Consider the following 22,112-nt stretch of genomic DNA (forward strand, 5'->3'; position numbering starts at 1 on the left):
CAATGGCCCTCCTTGCAAGGGGGGAATTATCCTCATTAGCCAAATCATCAGGGCACCTCCACCCAGATCGAGGATCCAGCTTGGGGAGGGTGTGAACACAGGTACCTTCCTGTGGTGGGCTCAGGGGGCTGTGGATGCTCCCTGGCTGGGTCCTTCCCTTCTCAAACTCCCATGGCCTGTGGATTACATCCCTGCAGTTGTTTGCATGAGAAAATGAGATTAGGAAAGTATTTCAAGTATTTGTGTCTGTTGTTCAGTGGCAAACAAGGCTGGAGCCAGTGCTATTTGTCCCATCAGCTGGCCCAGAGCTTGGAAAAACAGCTGGGAAGGCAGTGGGAGACACCAGCCAAGTACTAGGGGCTGAATTTGCACATGTCTTTGGAGAGTGGGAAATGTGGAGTGTGCTGCTGGCAGGGGCACTGGCTTAATCCCCCTCACAGGGATGGAGAACCTGTGTGTGCTCCTTTGCAGGTACCCCTCAGGCTCCCTGGAACAGTCTTCACCCTTCTCTCAGGTCTGGGGCACGGAGTGTTGCTGATCTTTCTGTTCCCAGCATGGTTGTTCTGCTGCTCTAACCTGAACAAGTCACCTGAGAATCAGCACACTTTGGGACACTGGTCTGTAACCCATGGAGAGGCTCTGCAGGCAGCCTGTGCACCCACATGCACTTCCCTGATATGTGAGCACCTCAGAGGATCGGGATTTTTTTAGGTCCAGGTGTTTCTCATCTGCTTTGAAGTGCTCCTGATAGGAAGTGAAAAGTCAGTAAATTTGGACAGTCACAGGAAAGAGGAACAAAGGCAGGACTGACAGAGCAGGCATCCAGGAAAACCTGGGACTAAAGCCCCCAAAATTCCCCTCAGAGTTTTGGGCCTGTTGTGCTCTCCGAGTGATCAGGTTAAGATGAACTCTCTCTATTTTGCCTTTTCAGGAAGAGGCACCGCTGAGGAATGTGAAAGGCGAGGAGGAGGCCAAGAGAGCCACAGCAGCTCCAGGTCACCACTTTTTCAGGTTCTGCAGGTACCTGTGCCCTGGAGCCCTCCTGTGGCTCCTGTTCAGTTTGGCTTCCCCTTGGTACTGTCTCCACATTATCAAACCAGCTGCCTGAATTTCAAGGAAGTCATCCATATATTCAACAGGGATATCAATTTCCAGGAGCTCCTGGGGACCCTGAGATCAGAGCAGCCAATAGACAGATTGTGCTGAGCTGTGCTGTCCCCACCAAAGCCAGAATTCCTCTTGGATGGGGTGCTTGCTGGGAGATGCAGGGAGGCTGGGGGTTGTTCCAGCTTCCCCTGGTCTGTCTGGGGCTCAGCTGTCCTGAGGCTGAGCCCCCACCCCAGCAGGGTCACGGCAGGTGGGACCCAGCCCAAGCGATGCAGCCCAGGAGGACCCTTGTGTTTTTAAGCCAGAGGTGACTCCTGAAATCAATAGAGAAGGAGATTCCTCTGCAGTTTGGGGAACCACCCTGTCCACATTCTTCCCTGAGGCTTTCAAAGGAGCTGAGGAGTCCAATTCCCACTAATTTGCTTTGAAAACACCAACCTAAAATTGTAATTACAACACGGTGTCCTATGGGGGCAGGAAGACCCCAGCAGACTGAAGCTTCCTTGCTTCCCTAAGACATCAGTTTTGATGATTTATTAAGACTTACATTTTTAACAATATGATGTTGGTTAATGTTGGAAGATGTTCCTACAATTAATGAAAATTTCATAGACTGACAGGGGAAGAAAGAGACCGTTTTATGTCCCCTACCAGATGGCCTAGACCAGCTGCTCACTTTTTTCTTTGAACTGTGATTCTAATGACTTCTCTGTCCTTTGAAGTCTGCTTCGAGCTGCTGAACCAGATGTATTTGCATGATAGTAGCAGAGCATGTTTAACAGTGGAGGACTTGTGCAATTTTCCCTCATGGCCACTGCTGGAAGCTGCAGTTTGGGGGTTTGAAGGGGTGAGTAAACCTGGAGTATTGCCAGATGCTGGTAAAATGTGTCTTGGTGTAACATCAGTGGCTTCAGTGGATTTATTTCCAAACCCACAACTTTTTAACATATGCTGTGGTGTCAGTCACAGATTTATTGGGGCCTCACAGAGTGAGACATTGTGTCACAATGCACATTTCAGCAGTTTCAAAAACAGGACAAGAAGAAAGGAAGAGCTATAAATATGTATTGAGAAGTTTGAAAAATAATAAATCACAAAATAAAATGGTGGTAAAAAGAACAAAACCAAAAAAAGGCCCCTGACTGTGGGTTTGGTAAGAATTTAAGTGTAGAGAAATTGGAGAGGTAACAGCGACATTCCTGGATTTAAAATCTCAAACTAACAGTGAAAGTGGCCACATCTGCTTTTTATGCTGCCTCTCAGAGCACTCACAGGATCTCCAGCAGCTGCTCCCCCTGGAGCCATGTGCAAGCTGGGCTGACACACCTCTCTAAAGCCATCCTTGCACTGTAATAACCTGCTTGGGGCTTTCTCTGGGTTGTGTTTCCCTGTGCCTGCCTTGCAGGAAAGTTAGGGACTTTTGAGGATCCAATTAAGGATAGATGGGTTGATAAAGGTAGGGAGTAGAGCAATTAGTCATTAACAGCCAGCCCAGGGCACAGAAGGACAGCAAAGCCATGGCACTGGTGGCACAGCATGTACTTTTCTTACTCAAGGTGGTCACTGTGATAAGGAAATGGAAGGAAGGCAAACCAGGGGTAAGGCTTTGCCTGGTTGTGACATGGAAGGAGAGGACATCATGTCCTGGCAATGGAGCCCTCCTGTTCATTCCCAGGGGATAGGGATCCAGTGTTGGCAGTGGTCAGTCCTGGGTTTAGCTAGGCCTAAATTTAGGCTCTAGTTTTCGGAGTAGACCTTAGATTATCAGCTGACTCCAGCTGGGTTAGGCCAGCTCAGCTGACTTCTACTGGCCAATGGTATTCCATACCATATTCTGACATATAAGCAACTATAAATACAGTAGAGTAGGAGGAGTTTGGTCTTTCTGATCATGGCTAAGGTAGAGACAGGATGCTGCTGCCATCCTCTGCTGCGTTAGGCCCAGCACCACCTCACTAGTGTGTTACCTACACGGAAGTCACGTGTCTGTGCCTGAACCAGGTATGGATAGACCTGGGACAGGCGTGTGGGACAGGAGCAGCCATGGCCTGTGTCTGATTTTGGGTTACAGCCAGCACATTCTCCACACTGGGGGCAGCTTTGGTTGGATATCAGGAACAATTCTTCATGGAAAGGGTGTCCAGCCTTGGCACAGGCAGGGATGGAGTCCCCACTGCTGCAGGGATCGAACAGCCGTGTGGATGCGGTGCTTGGGGACGTTGTTTAGCGATGGACTTCACAGTGCTGGGGGAACAGTTCAACTCGACTGCCCTTTCCCAACCTGAGTGAAACTGGTTGTACAATCGATGTCATTTCCAAACCAACACCCGCATGCCCAGGGCCTGGTGCCTGGGCGGGGTGTCCCAACGGTGGGGTGTCCCAAAGGCGTGGTGTCCCAAGGGTGGGATGTGCAAAGGGCGCGGTGTCCCCCCATGGGCGGGCTGTCCCCTCAAAGGCGGGCTGTCCCAAAGACGGGCGGGCACCGCCACCTGCTGCGGGCCCGTCCCCATCCCCATGCCCGTTCCCGGTCCCTCCCGGCCGCCGTAGCCGCCGCCCGGCCCCGGAAAGGCTCCCGTTGCCATAGCGTTGCGGGCGGGGCGGCGGCGATGGCGGCAGCGGGGCCGGGCGAGCCGGGGCCGGGGCCGGGGCCGGGGGAGCCGGGGCCGGGTGGCGCGTTCGGGCGGTGCCTGGCACGGCTCGGGCCCCCGCGGCCGCGGCCCGACCGCACCGAGCTGCACCTGCTCTTCGACCAGCTCATCTCCGAGAGCTGCGGGCCCGAGCCCGCGCCCGCGCCCGCGCCGCAGGTACCGCGGGGGGAGCGCGGCCGGGACACGGCGGGGCCGCCCGCGGGGATGTGCGCGCTGGGGAGGAGGAGGAGAAGGAGGAAGAGTCGCTCCCACGTGTCGCGGGGTGTGCCGGCGTTTGGGACACGCATGGGTGGCGCCCCGAAGGGAGTGGGCAGGCGGGTGTTTTCCCCGCGTGGAGACCCCCGCAGTGTCCCCGCGCAGGAGCCCCGCGGGTCCCTCCCCACGGCCCCTCCGCTGTGTCGGGGATGTTCCTGCAGGCCTTCCACGCTCCTTGTTCTCTCTTCCACGTTTTTCCAGCCCTCCCCACCCCGCCCTGTGGCTCTGAGCTCTGCCGCCCTTGTGCCCAAGCCCTGCGGGTGAAGCTGGTGGGTGACACCAGTAGGTGGGACTGTGGGCACGGGGACTTGGCAATTTTCGTGGTCCGGCATTGAAAAAATAAAAACTTTTTAGGCCTTAAAGCAGGCCTTTCAAAACTGAGCACTGTAGCTGTGCAGAATGGATGCTGCTCTGGAGGGAACAAGTGGTACTTCGTTATTACACTGACTTACTGGTTCGTCTTCATTTTAATTCCAAAGCAGACTTACTTTGGAATTAATTGATTTTTGGACAGTGCTCTTCTTTTTCTCAATCTAACTTGATATATTTTTTTAGCCTTATTGTTGACTTTGTTTTGCTCCCATGGTTAAGTGGTGTTGCTTAAGCAGCATTCCTGCAGCCTGAATCCATGTCACCATATCCCTGCATCGGGATGAAGGTCTGTGGGTAAATGAGGGGCAGCTCGTGAGATTGACTTCCATTCATTTCACTTTACTGGTGTCAGTGGTGCCCACACACAGAACTGTCTGTATGATCAAAGCCTGAGCTGATGATGTGGTTTCCACCCTGGCTTTGTAGTCCTTAAATAATAAACTGAGGCTTTCTTTTGCAGGATGTTTGTGCTCTGCTTGTCCAAGCCTGTCAGCTGGTTTCCCTTGATCAGGAGCATCTTGTCAGCAAAGTTTGCCAGCTTATCCATCACTTACTTAACAGATATCAGGTAGGAAAAGTTTGGTCTTGTCCCTCCTTTCCCTGTGTCCTGGCTCCTGATCCCCCACTAAGCCAGGAGAGCCTCTGTCTTTTTCCAGAGCTGTGGAGCCAATCTTCAGTCAAAGTTTATTGGATTTTCACTGTATTACTTATTTATTCCTGGCTGAGGTACTGATCTGACTCTAGCATGATTCCTTATGTAAAACCAAGTCTCAGAAGTGATTCACCATTGGAAATGCCCTTGGTCTTAGGACACTTGTGCCGATTTATCCTTAAGTGTCAGCTGATTCTGTGCTGTGTGTGATTTCAACAGCCAGATCACCCCAGACTGTGACCAATATCTCTGGGTTTATTGACTCCAGCAGTACATGATGATGTTTATCTTGACCACAGTCCTTTTCTGTTACGACAGGTGATGGTTGATGAGCAGAGCTTGAATTTCCTTCTCTCCTACTGCATCTCTGCTCTGAAACAGTGCAGCTCCTGGACACATGTCGAAATTCTGCAAGCCTTAGCAGCTCTTTTTTACAATAATGGACCTAAATGTCAGAAGGTGAGTTTATAAACTAAGAGAAAATAGCAACAAAAATATTTGCATCATTGCTGTTTCCCCTTCTATTTCATTCAAGAAAAAAATATAATAAAGTTCTCAAATTATATTACCTTTTATGCTTAGTTCCCATTTAAGAAGTGATGGATATTTATGAGAAGGTTGAACTTCAGGTGTGTATACTAATCATCAAGAGAGAACAAGATTCTTCCCATGTGGGATACCTCTATACCTGCAGGTAAAGGGACAATCATTACCTGGCCTTAGCCCTTAAAGAAGGGCACAGACTTAGTCTGCAGAATAACCATCCTGGGTATCAGGCAGGAAGAACACGGAACGCTTCAAATTGCACATTACTCCACAGGCTCCATTGGGGATCCTGAAATGAATCCTGTAACCAGATCAGGTGTTTATTGTGCAGTGGGCTCAGAGCCGTTTCAAAGTGGATACTCTCAGGTATCAATCCCGTGTGAAGCTCCTTGTTGCTGCAGTGTGACAGTGCTTGAAATGCTGAATTCTCCTGCTGTCACCAGCTTGTGGCAGCTTGCAGAGCAGTCTCTGTGGTGGTGATGCTCACAGTTTTGGAGCTGCCAGCTTGTGTGGGTTTGTAGCCCATGAACAGCAGCAGTTTGGTGCAGCAGTTGTTCCTAGCTCAGCTTCATGTCTGGGAAGAGCATAAACTGGGACTCAGCTGAATTGTGCTCACACTCAATCCTTTCTTAAATAAGAGAATTTAGAAATAAGGAGTTTCATGCCATTTTTATAAGCATAATTTGTCTCTGGAACTGGAAATTCCAGCTGACAATTTTTGGGCTTTGTTTTACTTCTCATTAGCCTGCTCTGATTTTGATTGTTAATAAATTCAACTAATTCCCTAAGTCAAGTCTGCTTTGCCCGTGGTGGTGATTGGTGAGTGACCTCTCCCTGCTCTTATTTCAACTCATGAGGCTTTCCTTACATTTTCTCTCCACTGTCCAGTTAAGGAGTGATGGAGCAGCTTTGGTGGGCACCTGGTGTCCAGCCAGAGTCCAACCACCACCATGTTTAGCTACCAAACACAAGAACCAGGAGACTGAGGGAAGGGCACTGACCCCTAATGGCTTTTGGTGGTTTATTTCAGTATCTTCCGGATCTGCTGGGCGGGACTGGGCTCCTGGTGCAGTTCAGTGACCCTGCTCAGCCAGATGTGGAGCTCAGGAGAGCAGCAGTGCGCAGCATGGCAAACCTGTGTCTCAGGTGGGTACAGACCTTTCTGGGTGGTTTACAGGGTGTACATCTGCCAGCACAAGGCCAGCAAAGTGTATCTGGCATGAATTTGAAATGTACGGCTTTAGTGCTCCAAAATATCATCTGTGCATAAAACAATGAACTCCCAGTTCTCCAGAAATAATGTTATGGAGATGAGTTTAGGGAAGAGAAGAAATGGTGTTGTGCTGTCTGGTCCCTGCAGTGATTCTTCACACAGAGGTTTCCTTCTGTCCTCTCTGTGATAGAGCTGATCCCTTTCAGAGCCATCCATCCATCCATCTGAGGCTCTTCAGGCTAACAGAGGGCTTTGATCTGATTTTGTGTAACTTCATGAACCTGTGGACAGACTGTAAACAACCTTTTGTCTACTTCTGCTCTAATTTTAGTGTGCCTGGACAGCCATACTTGGATGAGCCCTATAGAAGTACCTGTTTTCAAACTTTTCTAAACGTTCTACAGTCTTCAAAAACCTCTGATGTAGATGATATCACTTTTTGCATGGTAAGTGTGAGTCTAATTGTCTAAAATAATGTAATTAGGAAATTGTGCTGCTGGAATATATGGAGTTTGGAATGTTGTCAATGGAGATTTTGCTTAAACAGTCTATAATTTTTTTATTATATTACTGTCCGAGCAGTTATGCTGAGTGAAACTGGAATTGCCTAGAAGTTACTGTAAACGTGAACATTCAGCATTTTGAGAAGGAAAATAAGTAATTCTGTGTTTTCAGTTACTGCAAAATGCACTGAAAGGTCTCCAGTCGCTTCTCAATGGTGGGAAGATGAAACTAATGCAAACTGACCAAATTGGAGCTCTTCTTGCAGTATTAAAGGTAAATACTTAAATCTACCTTGAGAAAGAGGCAGATGCTGGAAGGTTTTAGATGTTGTTAAGTGGGAAACAGTAGAAGATAAGCAAGAGGGAGCAGAGTAGCCTAAGCGTAGGGGGAGATGGAGTGTGAGATATAAAGACATTGTGTTTCCCTCACAGCATCTGAACTGCAGAAAGGTGTGAGAGAAAGATGGGAAGCTTGTTTTTTTGGACCTGCTTAAAATCTTCCTAAATGTAGTTGAGTGTCAGATGTTGTGTGGCTGTTCAGTATGGGGTGAGGCAGGACGTGGGGGAAAAAGCTCAAGCCCAACTGAAAGTTAATGAACACCTGAGTAAATAAACAGTAAATCTTTGTGCACCAAGAAGGGATAGAACACTGACATTTGTGTTCCTGCTGCAGAAATGCATGTTCCATGGGCTGCCAGGACTGAGCATAGAGGTGCCCCCAGCATTGTATCCTGCTCCCTTACCCCAGTATGATAAAAGGTCACCTGTCAAACAGGAACAGGCAGAACCAGCCACCTTTAAGCAGACAGGGGTAAGTTGGGATGATCCTGATTGTACAGCATGTTTGTTGTGGTTGTGTGTTAGCTGTCATGAAGATGGCTCTTTATGTTCTGAGCATGTGATAAATTTAATTCCTTGCTTTAAAGGTATTGATTATAAATTCTGCACTGAATAAAACTGCTTTGTAAACTCAGATGATGCGAACAAACAGCTCTGCAGAGATTGGCTTTCCTGGGTTAAGCTGTGTTTAACAGTTACTCATCCATAGCCAAGAATTCCTGGCCTGCAGGCACAGGATTGATGGGTACCAACCAGCCAAAGATTTGATTTTATAAGTTATATTTTCTCTCCTAACACTTGCACAATCTTTTGACTCTTTCTTAGGGAAGCCAAGTTCATCTAAAGACTGATTTCTTGCCTCATCTGTTCTTCTTAATCCTTCCACAGGTTATTTTTTAACCCTGTAAACATTTTGGATTACTGATTATCTGTAAGACATTAGACAGAATAGTTGTATAGTCTTGTTGATTTGTTTGTTTTTAGGTGTTGAATACCTACTTTAAGTTCAAAAGAACTACAGAAGTATTTAGTGTTCTCTCATATAAAAACTCATTTAGAAACCTGTATAATCTGATGGTGATATACTATACAGAGGGCATGATTTGTTCTATAAACTCTGGTTGTATTCTGGTTTAGCAGTTACTTCTGTTTTCAGATGAGACCTTTTCCTCATAGATTTACAGCTATAAAACCTTTGCACATCTCTCTAAGTATTATTTGAAAAGATATAAAAAAAATCTATTTTTGTCTTTAAACAGAACCGAAGAAAAAAGTCCAAAGGAAAACAAAAGAAGGGAGAGTTTGGGGAAGAGGGAAGAGAAGATTCAGAGGATGCAGGAAATGAGTCAGGCCTTGGAGCAGACATGCTGAAGTTGCACTTGAGGGATGTGCAGAACAGTCCTTGTCCAGGTCCTCGGCCTCGTGCATCGGATGCTGCATCTGTGTCTGCTGGGAAGGACCACTTGTCCTCACACTGCACTGGCTGGAAGAGAATCAGCAGCAGTGAGTCGGAATATTCTGATGCTGAAGGTGGAATACAGAGCAAAGTGAGGTGATTGTTGTGTCCACAAACATAAAACATGAGATACTTACACCTCCACAGGATCCCTGTGCTTTGTTCCTTATCAAAACTGCCGAGGAAATCATTTGCCTTTTTGATTTATGAGATGATACAAGAAAATTGAAAGGCAGTAATTTGTATTTGTTTGGAAGTAAATTTGTTCTTTCTCTTCCTGTTCTTGGTCTAAAATATTTTTGTCTCACAGCTAGCCACTAATACGAGTGAAAGAGGTGGAGTCCATAATTTTTTCCTGCTGTTTTCATTAACCTTTTTGTTTGTTTTTAAGATCTTACCAAGCCAATGTTCGTCAAGGGGCCCTGGCCTGTTTCCTCTCTGCTATAAAATCAATAGAGAAAAAAGTTCTTTATGGCTACTGGTCAGCATTTGTTCCTGATGCCCCTGGTATTGGCAGCCCCCAGTCAGTGTCCCTGATGACTATTGCTCTAAAGGACCCTTCTCCAAAGGTGAGACACTTCTGAGTGCAAAAATTGTTGTGTTTTCTCCCATATTAAACTTAGGAGTTGTCTTCTCTGGCCTTCAGTAAGTATTTGGCTACTGAATCTGTGTTGCTTGGTCACTGTACCACAACAAATAAATAGGAAACAAAGAATTGGTTTGGTACTGATCAAAATAGCTGGAGATGAATTTTCTCTTGCTGAGGAAAGATTTTCCTTAATTTAAATATTCTCCATTGGCACAAGGGAGGTGTTAAGAAGTAACAGAAATATTTTATCATTTCAGACCCGTACATGTGCTCTTCAAGTCCTCTCAGCCATCCTGGAAGGTTCTAAGCAATTTCTTTCTGTTGCTGAAGATGCCCATGATCACAAGAGAGCTTTTACTCCCTTCTCTGTCACTATTGCTTCCAGCATCCGGGAGCTGCACCGCTGCCTGCTGCTGGCCCTGGTGGCAGAGTCTTCTTCTCAGACACTGACACAGATAATCAAGGTAACTGCATTGTAAATGTGTCAGGTGCTGCCCCAGAGGCGATGTCAGTCTGTAGATGAGGTCCTGAAGAAAGATTGCAGAGGAAAACTGTTGTAGCTGTTGTGGACTGAGGCGGTGGTGGGAAATAGACTGTTGTCTCACAAGGCTTCATTGGTTGAGTCATAGAGTCCCAGAATGGTTTGGGTTGGAAGGCACCTAAAAGATCATCTCATTCCAATCCTGCTGCCATGGGCAGGGACACCTTCCACTAGACCAGGTTGCTTAGAGCCCCATCCAGAGTCTCTGTGTTTATTTTCTCTTCAGCACAATTCTGTTGTTTCTACATTTCTGTAGTCTCTGGAGCTGAATGAATTTATGAAATAATTTTGAAGACTCACGTTGACTTTAAAACTGGAATCCAAATGGATAAAAAAAATCTTTCCCCAGAATATTGAGATTTCCTTGTCTTTATGCCACTGCACTCCTTGTTCTTAGGAGTCAAGTTTGTAAACAGTTTTCACACAGCAGATAATTGGGGGCATTTATTTTCAGGTGCCCTCATATAATTAGCTGTCTGAGTGACCTAAATTACAAATGTAAAAACAAAGCTGTTGGAGTCCAGGCTGACAGGGTAACCATCACTCCATGTGTGTTCTTTTGTGTGTTCTTTTGTGTATTTCAGTGCCTTGCAAACTTGGTTTCCAATGCACCGTATAGCCGATTAAAACCTGGGCTGCTGACAAGAGTGTGGAACCAGATAAAGCCCTACATCTGTCACAAAGGTTTGCAATCTCTCAGTGCATGTTATGTCTTCATTCAGCATTGGTTATTGCCAAGTCTATGGATTTCCCCCCTCCTCTCTGCTTCATAAATACGTAATTCAATAGCAATAGATACATGTTTATATGTTACAATCTGTCTTGTCTGAGGATACTTAATGGCTGTTTTTTTGGCTTTTTCTTTCCCCACCCTGTTTTCTCCTGCAGATGTTAATGTTCGAGTTTCCAGCCTCACATTATTAGGGGCAATAGTTTCTGTCCAAGCACCTCTGCCAGAGGTGCAGTTACTTTTGCAGCAGCCCAACTCTTCAGGGCTGAACAACAGCGGTAGCACAACCCCTCGGCGCTTCAATTCCTTTGAGCAGTGGAGGAAAGCTCTCCCCTCAGAAGGGGAGCCTCTGGAAAATCCAGCAGGATGTGAACCATGCTGGCTGCTCCATCTCTGTGTTTCCATCATCATCCTGCCCAGAGAGGATTCCTGTTCTGACAGCGACACGAACTTCCCATCCTTGTCCAGCGTTTATGAACCGTGTCCCCTCCGACTGGAATCCCTGCAGGTGAGATGAACAGGCAGCTCGGTGCAATATCAAACTGCCTCCTGGCAGCCAAACCTCAGTAGTGGGTTCTCTTTGCTCCACGATCTCTCAGGGAGATTTTTATCTTCGTTATTTTTAAATATTTGATTGTGTGTGCTGGCACCTGATGAAGACTGTGAGTCCTCCCCATGCAAACTTCTCTGTAGTGAATCTAAATCAAAGTTTTGCTGGAAAACAGTGGGGAAGAGCCCTGCAGTCAGAGGACAGGGAACTGTGAAGTGATGCTGGTTTGGCTTGAGTACCACTGAATGTTGAGGCTTGGCCTTGTTTTCCTCATGTAACCACAGAAGAGAGTAAGATTTTGCAAAATGCTTCCTGAGAAGTCTCACTCTTTCTGGAACAATAAATATATGTTAAATGGAGCTTCACAGATAACAGAAGGCAGCAGTGATATTACAGGAAGTACAGAATGTCTTCCTCTTACACTCTTGCTAATTTTTTTTAGCTACAGGAGTCCTCACTGTAGCTAAATAATGTAGTAAATAATTCATAGTGTTGCTACCTGATAGTGCTTCTGTGGCTCTTTTCTGAACAAGATAATGGAACAGGGAGGTTTTTAATTAGCTCTGGTATTTTAGAAGTTGTACTGCAAGGTGTATCTATTACATCAGAGTTCAGTATATGGTCCCAAGGTTGATTAGCCCATTAACATCCTCTCAGTGTGTATTTGGGGTATTTTGGTTTAACAGGAGGAAAAAAGAGAATGGAATTTCTTTTGTCTGTGTTTAGGTGTTGGCTCTTCTTGTGAAAGGTTACTTCCCTATGGCTCAGAGCTATTTTCTAGAACTTGGAGAAGTGGCTTGCAGATGCATGGAAGAAATGGATCCCTCCATTCAGCTTCATGGAGCCAAAGTAAGAGCAGAGGACACATCAACTTTGCTTTACCAAGTGAATTTTATCTTAGTGTGTGTTGCAAATACAGATGAGTAGTGATGAATATTTAAAGCATCTCTGTGTGTGATGTAGAAATGCAGTACCCTGACACTTTGAGAAATGCACCTTCAGCTTTCAATCTTGAAGTCTCAGCAGAATTTGTTTGCTCTGCTGAGTCACCAGGAAGCTTGGGAAATTCAAGGACTACAACACTGCTCCTTCCCTGATTTAGCATCAGCTGGTGCAAGGACTGTATTTTGTCACCCAAAGGAAAGCTCAAAGACATTTATCTTTGTGCAGCAATTTTCCTAGCTGAATTTTTCTAGCTTTCTTATGTGAGAAAGGCTTTTCTCAAATTTCTTCACTAGCAGGGACAGAATAGAGTCCTAAACAGTACTGAATGTTTTATTTTTGCTCCCTGGGTGAGTAAGGATAGTTCTGGGTGAAGGTTGCTATAGTTCCATGGTCCTTGAGTCATCCCTGATGAAGACCTCCTTGTTTTTCTTCTTTGCAGCTTCTGGAGGAGCTGGGCACAGGTGTCCTGCAGCAGTACAAACCCGACTCACCCACTGCCCCTGCTCAGAGAGTGCCAGTCAGCCTGGTAAGGATGAGATTCCACTGCACTGAGCTCCTTGCCTGGACTCTGCCAAGTCACTGGTGTGGATACGGATAAATCAGTTGCAGGGAAGCAGGAAGGGACTCAGTACCCAGTGACTTTACAGATACTGATATGAACAATGTTTGTACACTTGCTGCATTATTTTGGCAGTTTTTGTCGATAGGCAGGAGGACATTATTTTACATTTTGTTAGCCCTGCCTCTCTGCCTTTCCTCTTCCCACTTCTTCCTGCCTGCTGTAGATCAGAGAGCTGGAAAAACAGCACCAGTTTTGCAAATGTCATTACTGCTGCATAAAATTTTTGGAGTTCTGGTGAATTTGCAACCTGCATTTTCTGGCTGCTCACAAGTGGAGAAAGAGTGGCCAAAGTCACAATATATGTGAATTCAGAAAAATTTGTGAGCTCTTGGTTGCCGAAGTTTGCAGAAGCTGAGGAATTGTCATCCTAGTTAGAAACACAGGCCTATTTAAGTCTTGCTTCTCTGAACAGAAGGCAAGTTTAAACATTTCCTTGGCTCATACTGAGTTTTGAGCCAACAAGTTAGGAAATAGGTTCAGTAGCACCAGGTTCCTGTTACTTGCTGTGAGTGTAAATTGTCAGGCAAATGAAAATACCCAGCTGTGTGGATTCAGGAATGGGTTTTAACTCCACCTAATGCAGTTTAATCTGAGTGTATGTGGCTTTGAGAAGAAAACAAACATAACTTGGTGAACAACTGCTTGATAGCAATACTGCAATATCTTTAAAATGTTTCTGAATGCCAAATATTTTGGGCTCCAAACAACTGTAATCCCTTCCACATGTGATTATGCTCCCTGCTGAAAGTATATGTTGAAGACAATAAGCTTTAAGACAATCTGTTACAGAACTTGGGCATCATTTCTGAGTTTAAATGGGTAAACCTGGCTGCTTCTCCTGTAGGTTGTGACTTTCTGGACGATGATGTTGAATGGCCCTTTACCTGGCACTCTCCAGAACTCTCCATATGCCACTCTCCAGACAAGTGCCTGTGATGCCCTGTCCTCTATCTTGCCAGAAGCTTTCAGCCTTCTGCAGGTAACAAAACACCTTTAAACATGGTATTTTTACCTTTGAGGCTTTGTCCTTGTTCAGTACATTACAGTAATGTAAAGCCTTTTAAAACGTAACAGAAGAGGGTAAAGAAACCTTCCAGAATATTTTTTTTTTACATTCTGAACATTGTGATTATTGAAGGCTGGAAAAGGCAATGTTGGGAGTAATTAGTCTGTCAAAACAATTAAACTGTTGGTCACAGAACCTGTGTGGCCTTGTCATGAATACTCAGCCTTGGAGATGTTGCACAGGATATGGAGGACAAGAATTTCATGGCATGAAGGAGGGGTGAGGGATTATTTTTGTGCTGGTTAATTCCTTGAGGAGCCAGCTGAGCCAACAGCCCCAGCCTGATGTGCACCCATTTACATGAGTGTTTTTTTTCTCTTGGCTGGCTTTGAAAACACCAACCTGCAGTGATTGTCCTGGCAGAGGCAAACAAATGCGTTGGCCTCACTCTGCCTTTGCAACATGAAATATGCTTTTAAACATGAAAGCCTTGGCAGTGGATCCCCCCTGCATTGTGCAGCTCCTTCTGTGTCACGGTGCCCTTGCTGGGGAGTGCTCTGCCAGATCTCATTTGCCCAGGAATTGCTAGTCCAGCAGTATCTCTGGAATTCTCTGTCCGGTGTCTCCAAGTACAGAGTGTACTTCATCCCCCTGTACTTTGATCCCATACGCTCTCTTGTCCCTGTGGCCAAGTGGGGTCAAGTCAGTGCCCACTCTGACCCTTTGTCATGGGCTGGTGAACTGACAACCTGCCCAGGATGAACTTACCCTGGCTGACTGTCCTGGTTAATGGAGGGGAAAAGAGGGAAGTAAGGAAAAAGCAACTCATCCACTCTGTTTTACCTCAGATGGATGATAGTTAATATTTTGATTTCCTTTGTGGTCTTACCTAACAGCAACAAGATCCTCTTTGCTGGAAGCATTCCCATTTCCTGTGTAGGATCCTGCAACACCAGTGGATTTGCTTTAGGCTGCACTCTGAGTCGAAGCTCCTCTAGAATCCACATGTTAGGGTTTTTCAGAGTATTTGTGTGTCTTTGTGGGACAGAGATCTCTTCAGTCCCTCCCTGTTGCAGGATGACCATCAGATCCTGTGTGTGACGCTGCTGCTTGGCCTGAACCACAGTGAGAACCCCCTGATAAAAGCTGCTGCTGCACGTGCCCTGGGAGTCTACATCCTCTTCCCTTGCCTCAGGCAGGTCAGAGCTGGCCTATTTCCCTTCTTCTGAGCCATTTTATAAAGGGTTTGATCATGGAACATGGATTCTTCTGAAATTAGTTGGTTTTACTTCTGGTCTGTAGTGTATTTATAGTTTTCCTTACTGGCTCCAGAGCAGCTCTGGCTCTTTGTTTGAGAGCAGAACCAGTGCTACTTTAAGTGGATGAAGCAGAAACCAAAGGGCCTCGTGAGTGAGAGGAAAAGGAGGGAGATCAGGATCTTACAAAGCTCTCAGGGATGGAAGTTGGAGTGGTTATGTTGGCACAAAGCAGGTGCAAGAGGCAAGGTAGAGCTGAGCCAAAGGGAACAGCTCTACAGGGCTTTGTGCAGTTTAGTTGTTGGATTCCATCATATACAGGTCTTTTCCAACCCTAAGGATTCTATGTTTTAACAAGTTGTTAATGTGAAGGGAGCAGTTTTGCTTGAAACTAGGAAATAAAGCTTATTTGGAGAAAATTGCTGTTTGTTTCCACAGAAAAAGATCTTAGCCTGGCTGAGCTGGAAGACTGTAGTTTTTGCAATGTGGCCTTAAATGAATGATAGTAACACAAAAAAATATGCTTTGGGGTTTGATTCCAAAATATTTTGAAAGAAATCCTTTACCATAGGCCCATGTAAGGTGCCATAGAAGAGAAGATTAGACAGGCAGCTCAACAAGGAGTTTGGAGAATCAATTACTTTAAGAGTGGGATTTGGTGAGTATAAGATTGGCAGTCCAGGCAATTATGTTAAAATCCAAAGTAACTAAAGCACAAATGAAATTAAGTAATATATTGAAGCCTTTTAGCAACAGCTATCTAAGAGTGGTGGACTTGGTCAGCATTCAGGCTTGGGATGTTAATTAGGTCAGACAAAGCTGTACAGAGCTTTGTAAGCTTAAAAGATGTCACCTAAAAAAGAACATATGAACAGAGCTGGCCTCTCTGCATGTATAATTTTCCCTAGAAAATCCAGAATGGATGTGTTATGAAAGAAATCACCTGAATTTTGAAAACTTTCTAACTTTGCAGCAGTTTTTGCTTTGACAGGACGTGATGTTTGTGGCAGACACAGCAAATGCCATCCTGAATTCCCTCCATGACAAGTCTCCAAACGTCCGTGCCAAGGCAGCCTGGTCCCTGGGCAACCTGACAGACACTCTGATCATCAACATGTATGTAAGGACACCTTGGCCTCTGTGTGAAACCTCTGTGCCCATGTCCCCAGAGTGTGAGACACAGGGTACTGGTCTGCAAGAGGACACAACCTCAGTCTGTGCCAGGGGAGGTTCATGTTGGATATCAGGGGGAATTTCTTTGTGGAAAGGGTGGTCAGGCATTGGAAGGGGCTGTCCAGAGCGGTGCTGGAGTCCCCGTCCCTGGAGGTGTCCAAGGAATGATTGGATGTGGCACTCAGTGCTCTGGGCTGGGTGACAATTTGGGAATTGGAGACTTTTCCACCCTAAATGATTGCATGGTACTTAATATCAAAGAAAAGCACCAAAATTTGGCTTGAATGCTTCTTTTTAACCACTCTTTGCCTGTGTATCGAGTATGATGCTGTATTGTAAATACTCTGTATCCATCTGGGGTGGGTTCTCATAAGGTGCCGGGGTTTAAGTCTGTTTTAATCATTAGTTCTGGATCATGTAATAGAATCATGGAATGGTTTCGGTTGGAAGGAACCTTGAAGCCCATCTCATTCCACCCCCTGCTGTGGGCAGGGACACCTCCCACTATCCCAGGTTGCTCCAAGCCCTGTCCAACCTGGCCTTGGACACTTCCAGGGATGGGGCAGTCACAGGTTCCCTGGGCATCCTGTGCCAGGGCTTCACCACCCTCACAGTAAAGAGTTTTTTTCTAACATCTGATCTAAACCTACTCAGTTTGAAGCCGTTCCTCCTTGTGCACTAAGGAGAGACTATATATTCCAAGTTTACTTTTCAGTTTTATATTTCTTGGTGCAATGACATGGTTCCTTTACTTTCAGCATAACACAGAAGTAAAATTAATAAATATTTAACCCTTCTTGGAGCCAAAGACTGAAGGAAGCCCAACCTACTGTTACATTTTTAACAGGAGAAATAGTTATCAAATATTCCTGCTACAGAATTGCCCCTGAGCAATTCCTTGCCCTCTGTTTTTTATTACAGACTTAACCATTGCTAACCAGCTTTCTTGCATTGATAGTTTGGTTTTAAATTAATAAACATAGTGGTCACATGCAGAAAGGTCTGCCTTACATATTAGCCCTCTAAAGAGTGAAGGTTGTTTGTTCATGGGCCTTTATAAAGGGTTGTAGCACATCTTTGGGGATGGATCAGCTGAGCTGGGTGTTCACAGGATGATTCTCCTGCAGGCAAACCATGGGACAAAGCTTTCAGGAGGAACTTTCTGATCTGCTGCTCCTGAAATTGTTACGGTCTGCGACAGAAGCGTCCAAGGACAGAGACAAGGTAGGACTGAGGGGAAGGAAGGTGGAGTTGGTGTAGTTAACTCTTGCATTTTTGTTTAAAAAGGAAAAAGGCACTAGTTTCTTTGGATCTCTTTGCCCCAACAGATGGGGTGTGCTGCAGCTCAGCATCCTCCCTTGAGGTGTGGTGTTTGGAGGTTTCCTGTGTTGTTTGACTTGCAGGCAATTTGATTGTGCTTTTCACAGTGCAGGGATTTTTGGTTTGATTTGTGGCAATTTGCCATGAATGATCTTTCTGGTGGCATTTAGGATAAGACACCAGTGTGATTCCAGCTGTGCTCCTTGTTGGCTCTGAGCATGATTTCATAACAGGCTCAACAAACCCTGCCTAGAACCTGAAAACCAGGATGTTTTTTGTGTCTGTGTGTGTTCCAGGTAAAGAGCAATGCCGTCCGTGCTCTTGGGAATGTGCTCCATTTCCTGCAGCCCTGCCAGATTGCCAACCCCAGGTTCAGGGAGGCCATCGAGGAGGCTCTCCAGGCCCTCATTGGCACCATCCAGAGCGAGGCCACCATGAAGGTGCGCTGGAACGCGTGTTACGCACTGGGGAATGTGTTCAGGAACCCTGCCCTGCCTCTCGGTGAGTCCCTGCTCCCCTGGCTCTGCACTCACACAGCAGCTGTGCTTTTGGTAAGATCATCTCTGGTACCAACATGGTGGAGAAGAGGCAAACAGAGCTGGGTGTTGCTGTCAGAGCTTTCCCAGAACTCTTCCCAGAGAAACAGGCTCAGCTCCTGCCAGTGCCAGCACAGGTGTAACCACTGTGGTCAGCTGGATCTGTCAGGTTAGAAAAGAGCATGAGGATGGGGTTGTAGCTGTGAATAGATGCCAAATGTCACTTGTCCTCATGGAAAACTTCTGAAAATTAACTTTTTAAACTAATTATTAATTTCTTAACACCTGTTTCTCTCACTTAAACCACAATAAATACAATCAATAGAAGTCCATTAAATATTTAGGAGATACATTACAGTTTTGTATATTTTGGCTGATTAAAAAGGTGGCTTTGGGGTTTTTTGTTTGTTCTTTTTTAGGAGAGGCTCCTTGGACCATGCAAGCATACAGTGCACTCTCCTCAGTGGTCCAGTCCTGCAAGAACTTTAAAGTCCGAATCAAGTCAGCCATGGCTCTGTCCATCCCGAGCAAGAGGGAATGCTATGGCTCCACGGAGCAGTTCTGCCAAATCTGGAGTGCCTTGGTGGTGGCCTTGCAGAGGAGTGAGGACACCGAGGACTTCCTGGAGTTCAAGTACAGCTCCAGCCTCAGGACCCAGATCTGCCGGGCTCTGCTGCATTTGCTGCAGCTGGCAAAGAGCACGGACCTGCCTGTCATCTGGGGAACCATCAGGGACCACGGGGAGGCCATCAAACCCTACATCCTGCAGTATCTGAGGTCCGGAGGGGAGGAGAACGATGTGGGGACATACATGGACTTGGGAGAGAGGGAGAGCGGATTGCAAGGAGCCATCGATCATCTCGCTGGGATAGAGAAACAGCTGGGTGGCAAGGCGAGGGTGAGAGTGTCCCTATACCTGGAGGATGTCCTGACAAACCACGCCAATGCCACGGAAGTAGCAGAGGCTTAGAAGGAAACACCCATTTCAGTGACCAAAACTTCGACAGGAAGTACTGAACTGTGTTCCCCTACACAGGGCATCCAGAGGAAAAGTTTCCTGCTGCTGATACTAAATATTTTGTTTCAAACTTATTCGTAATGCCTGATGAAAAATTCCCTAGAACTTAATTTTTGTATTATTTCTTTTTGTTGTGTTTGGTGAACTCTGAAGTTGCCTTCTTTGGGGTTGGTTTGTGCACTTTGCTGTTACAGTGTCACCACTTGGATAACAAATGCCTTTTCCTTCCCTGACTCTTTTATAAAGCAGCCGGTTCCCTCAGCTTATCTCAAAGCATTTTGTTCCTATTGCTGCAGGATCTGAAACTGTTTGTGAAGGAGGGGGCTGGAAGAATTTTGTTTTTCAGAGCGCTGCAAATGTTGTCACTCTTGTGTTCCTGCAATAAACCCAAATATGCCAATATTTGAAGAATAGCACAGAGCAAACACCCTTTGCCTTTACCTCTCTGCGTTCCCAGTGTCAGACACCTGGCCTGTGCCTCCCTGCTGCCTCCACTCATCCTGTCTTCCAAAAACACGAAATTCCCTGTTTATGGGTGGATGGTTCTGTGCTGTGTAAGCCAGAAAATACAAAGTAGGTTCTGTAAGGCTGGAATTTTGGCTCTTCAAGCACATCTGTGGGAGGTGCAGTGATGTTCTAAACAGCCTGTGGGTTCATTTCTGATTCTGGAGTTCTGTCCCCTTCCATTCCTTTCCGCTGGTGTTACTTACTCTGTGTTTGTGCTTACTCTGCTGATACCGGGGGAGCACTGAGCTTTGTGATGTTGCTGGGGACAAATCAGTGCCTCCAGGAATGAGCAGGGCTGTGGGGCACTCAAGAGTTAAGTGCCTGCTGTCCTAACCTCGGGCTGGATGTTTGAACAGAGCTCAGGGCAAGCCCTGCCTGCCATAAAACCTCTTTGGGATACAAAATTCATCTGCTTTGTTCTTCCGTTCTCACTGCTGGTTTCAACAGGCCTCAAGTGCTGCAAGTATCCAAAACCCTGTGGAGTAATGGAGTCTTTTATCCCTGGATGGATGGGGCCAGCTCTCTGCCAGAGGTGACTTCTCCTGCCATACCAGCCCTGCCAGTAGCTGGTGTGTGGTCAGGCTTATCTGAGTGCTGGGAAAGGCTGTCATGGAGACTGAGGAAAAGAGGGACAGAGCTGAGCATTCCTGCTGGGCCCTGGTGGGACAGAGGCCCCATCCTGGCTCAGGAGCACCCCCAGCTCGGCTTCAAGTGTTATATTTGCACTTCAGGTGGCACTTGCTCCCTCTCTGGCTGCTGCAGTTGTGCCTGGACTCATCTTTGAGCTCCCACACCTGAACCAAGCCCGTGTTTCACAGCTGCGTTCTACCTCTGGGAGAAATCTGTCCCATTGCCAGTGAGGCAAGAGCTGATTTTTGCTCTGGCTGGTGGAACTAACGCCATCCAGCATCTTTTGAAGATGAGATAAACATCTCACCACCTGCCTTCCATCAGGGCTAAGCAGCTGTGTGGCACAGGGACATTGCTGGGCAGACACAGGTGGAGGGGGCAGGGTGAGGCCTAATTTCTGTGGGCAAAAACGAAAAAGCCACTGGGTAGGGACCTGGCTCAGTTAATGGGGTTCTGCTGTGCCTGGCCCTGGACACCCCCTCTACCCCCCCAGCTACTTCTGCTGCTGGTGGCTGTTCCTGGGTGTAGAGCCGAAGGAGCCAGAGCAGCACTGGGATGGGCTCTCCTGCCTGATAACTGAGGTCAGTGATGATTTTACCTGCCTCTTTAGGGTCAGATGTTTGTTTTTGGATCCTGGCAGAGCAGTGTAGGCTCTGTGTGCCTGTGCCACCTGCTTGCTGCCAATGAGAGCCACAGGGTTGGATGCAGCCTCTGTCCTCACGAGGTGCTCAGGGCCAGGGAAAGGCAGCACCTTCCCCACCCTGGCCAAGGTTTTATTGTGCTCCCTCTTTATTGTTGTGTTTACAAGCCAGGCACTTTATAGGTTTTCCTATGAATAGATCCAAGGAGAAGGTAATTACCTTATCACATGCAGGATGATTTATAGCCATGGAGGCAAGGGACATTCAAGCTCCACATCGGCTCCGTTTGAAAGACAATCTGCCTGTTCCTCTGTGGGGTCACTGGGCTGGGGAAAACAAAAGGGCTTTAATGCCTGGCCTGATCCCAGCCCAGGGATGTCTCCTGTGGCCCAGCAGCCCCAGAGGGACCATTTCCATGTCCTGGGGCTGCCCATGGTGCTGGGCTCTGCTCTGGGCAACCTGTCAAGGAGCTGCCCAGAGCTGGGATGGCAGCTCAGATTGTAAAGCCCTTTGTATTTACCTGGGTGTCCTGGATTAGTGACCACACAGGGACTGTCCTGGTGGCCGTGTGGCCTCACACGGCACCGACGTGGCTCTCGGTGGGGCCAGGCTGGTGCATGCCGTGGTGTCTCTGTGAGCTGAAGCACTTGGTTTTGTTGGCAAAACTCCTCACTGGCACCAGCAGTCCCACTTACAGCGTGTGCAGAGGCTGTTAAACACCCACCTCGTCTGCACTGAGCGATTTTTGAGTGTAAATTTTTATCTTTTAATGATTTCCATCCACCCAATAACTGTCTCTATGGCCTGGGGAGCAAAGCCAGTGACTTAAGGGGGTACCCCGTGACCGATGGCGCCTTCGGCACCCCGGTGCTGCCTCCGCCGCCGGGTCCGGCAGCTCCGGGAGCGGCCCCGAGGTGGCACCACGTCCCCGGGCACGGCGGGCGCGGCCCCGCCGGC

The 22,112-nt window shown here is 46.9% G+C and overlaps 1 protein-coding gene across 4 annotated transcripts; it reads left to right on the top strand.

Annotated features, from left to right (window-relative positions):
• The first annotated feature begins 1,011 nt into the window (after window positions 1-1,011).
• HEATR6 (HEAT repeat containing 6) lies at window positions 1,012-19,790 on the top strand. 4 transcript variants are annotated; one of them, XM_071575129.1, is made up of 21 exons: window positions 1,012-1,020; window positions 1,830-1,954; window positions 4,843-4,950; window positions 5,353-5,493; window positions 6,611-6,726; window positions 7,125-7,239; window positions 7,469-7,570; window positions 7,970-8,107; window positions 8,895-9,187; window positions 9,483-9,660; window positions 9,938-10,144; window positions 10,806-10,905; window positions 11,110-11,459; window positions 12,228-12,350; window positions 12,886-12,972; window positions 13,913-14,047; window positions 15,151-15,273; window positions 16,322-16,446; window positions 17,631-17,727; window positions 18,120-18,324; window positions 18,779-19,790. In XM_071575129.1, the coding sequence occupies exons 2-21, from the start codon at window positions 1,853-1,855 to the stop codon at window positions 19,327-19,329; spliced, it is 3,396 nt and encodes a 1,131-aa protein (XP_071431230.1). In that variant the 5' UTR covers window positions 1,012-1,020; window positions 1,830-1,852; the 3' UTR covers window positions 19,330-19,790. The 4 variants fall into 4 exon arrangements, with proteins under 4 accessions (XP_071431230.1, XP_071431229.1, XP_071431228.1 ...); XM_071575128.1 differs by lacking the exon at window positions 1,012-1,020 and having other exon boundaries at window positions 1,793-1,954; XM_071575127.1 differs by lacking the exons at window positions 1,012-1,020; window positions 1,830-1,954 and adding an exon at window positions 3,705-3,911.
• Window positions 19,791-22,112: the final 2,322 nt, after the last annotated feature.

Source organism: Pithys albifrons, chromosome 21, assembly GCF_047495875.1.
Source record: "Pithys albifrons albifrons isolate INPA30051 chromosome 21, PitAlb_v1, whole genome shotgun sequence".
In the NCBI taxonomy this organism is placed as follows: domain Eukaryota; kingdom Metazoa; phylum Chordata; class Aves; order Passeriformes; family Thamnophilidae; genus Pithys; species Pithys albifrons.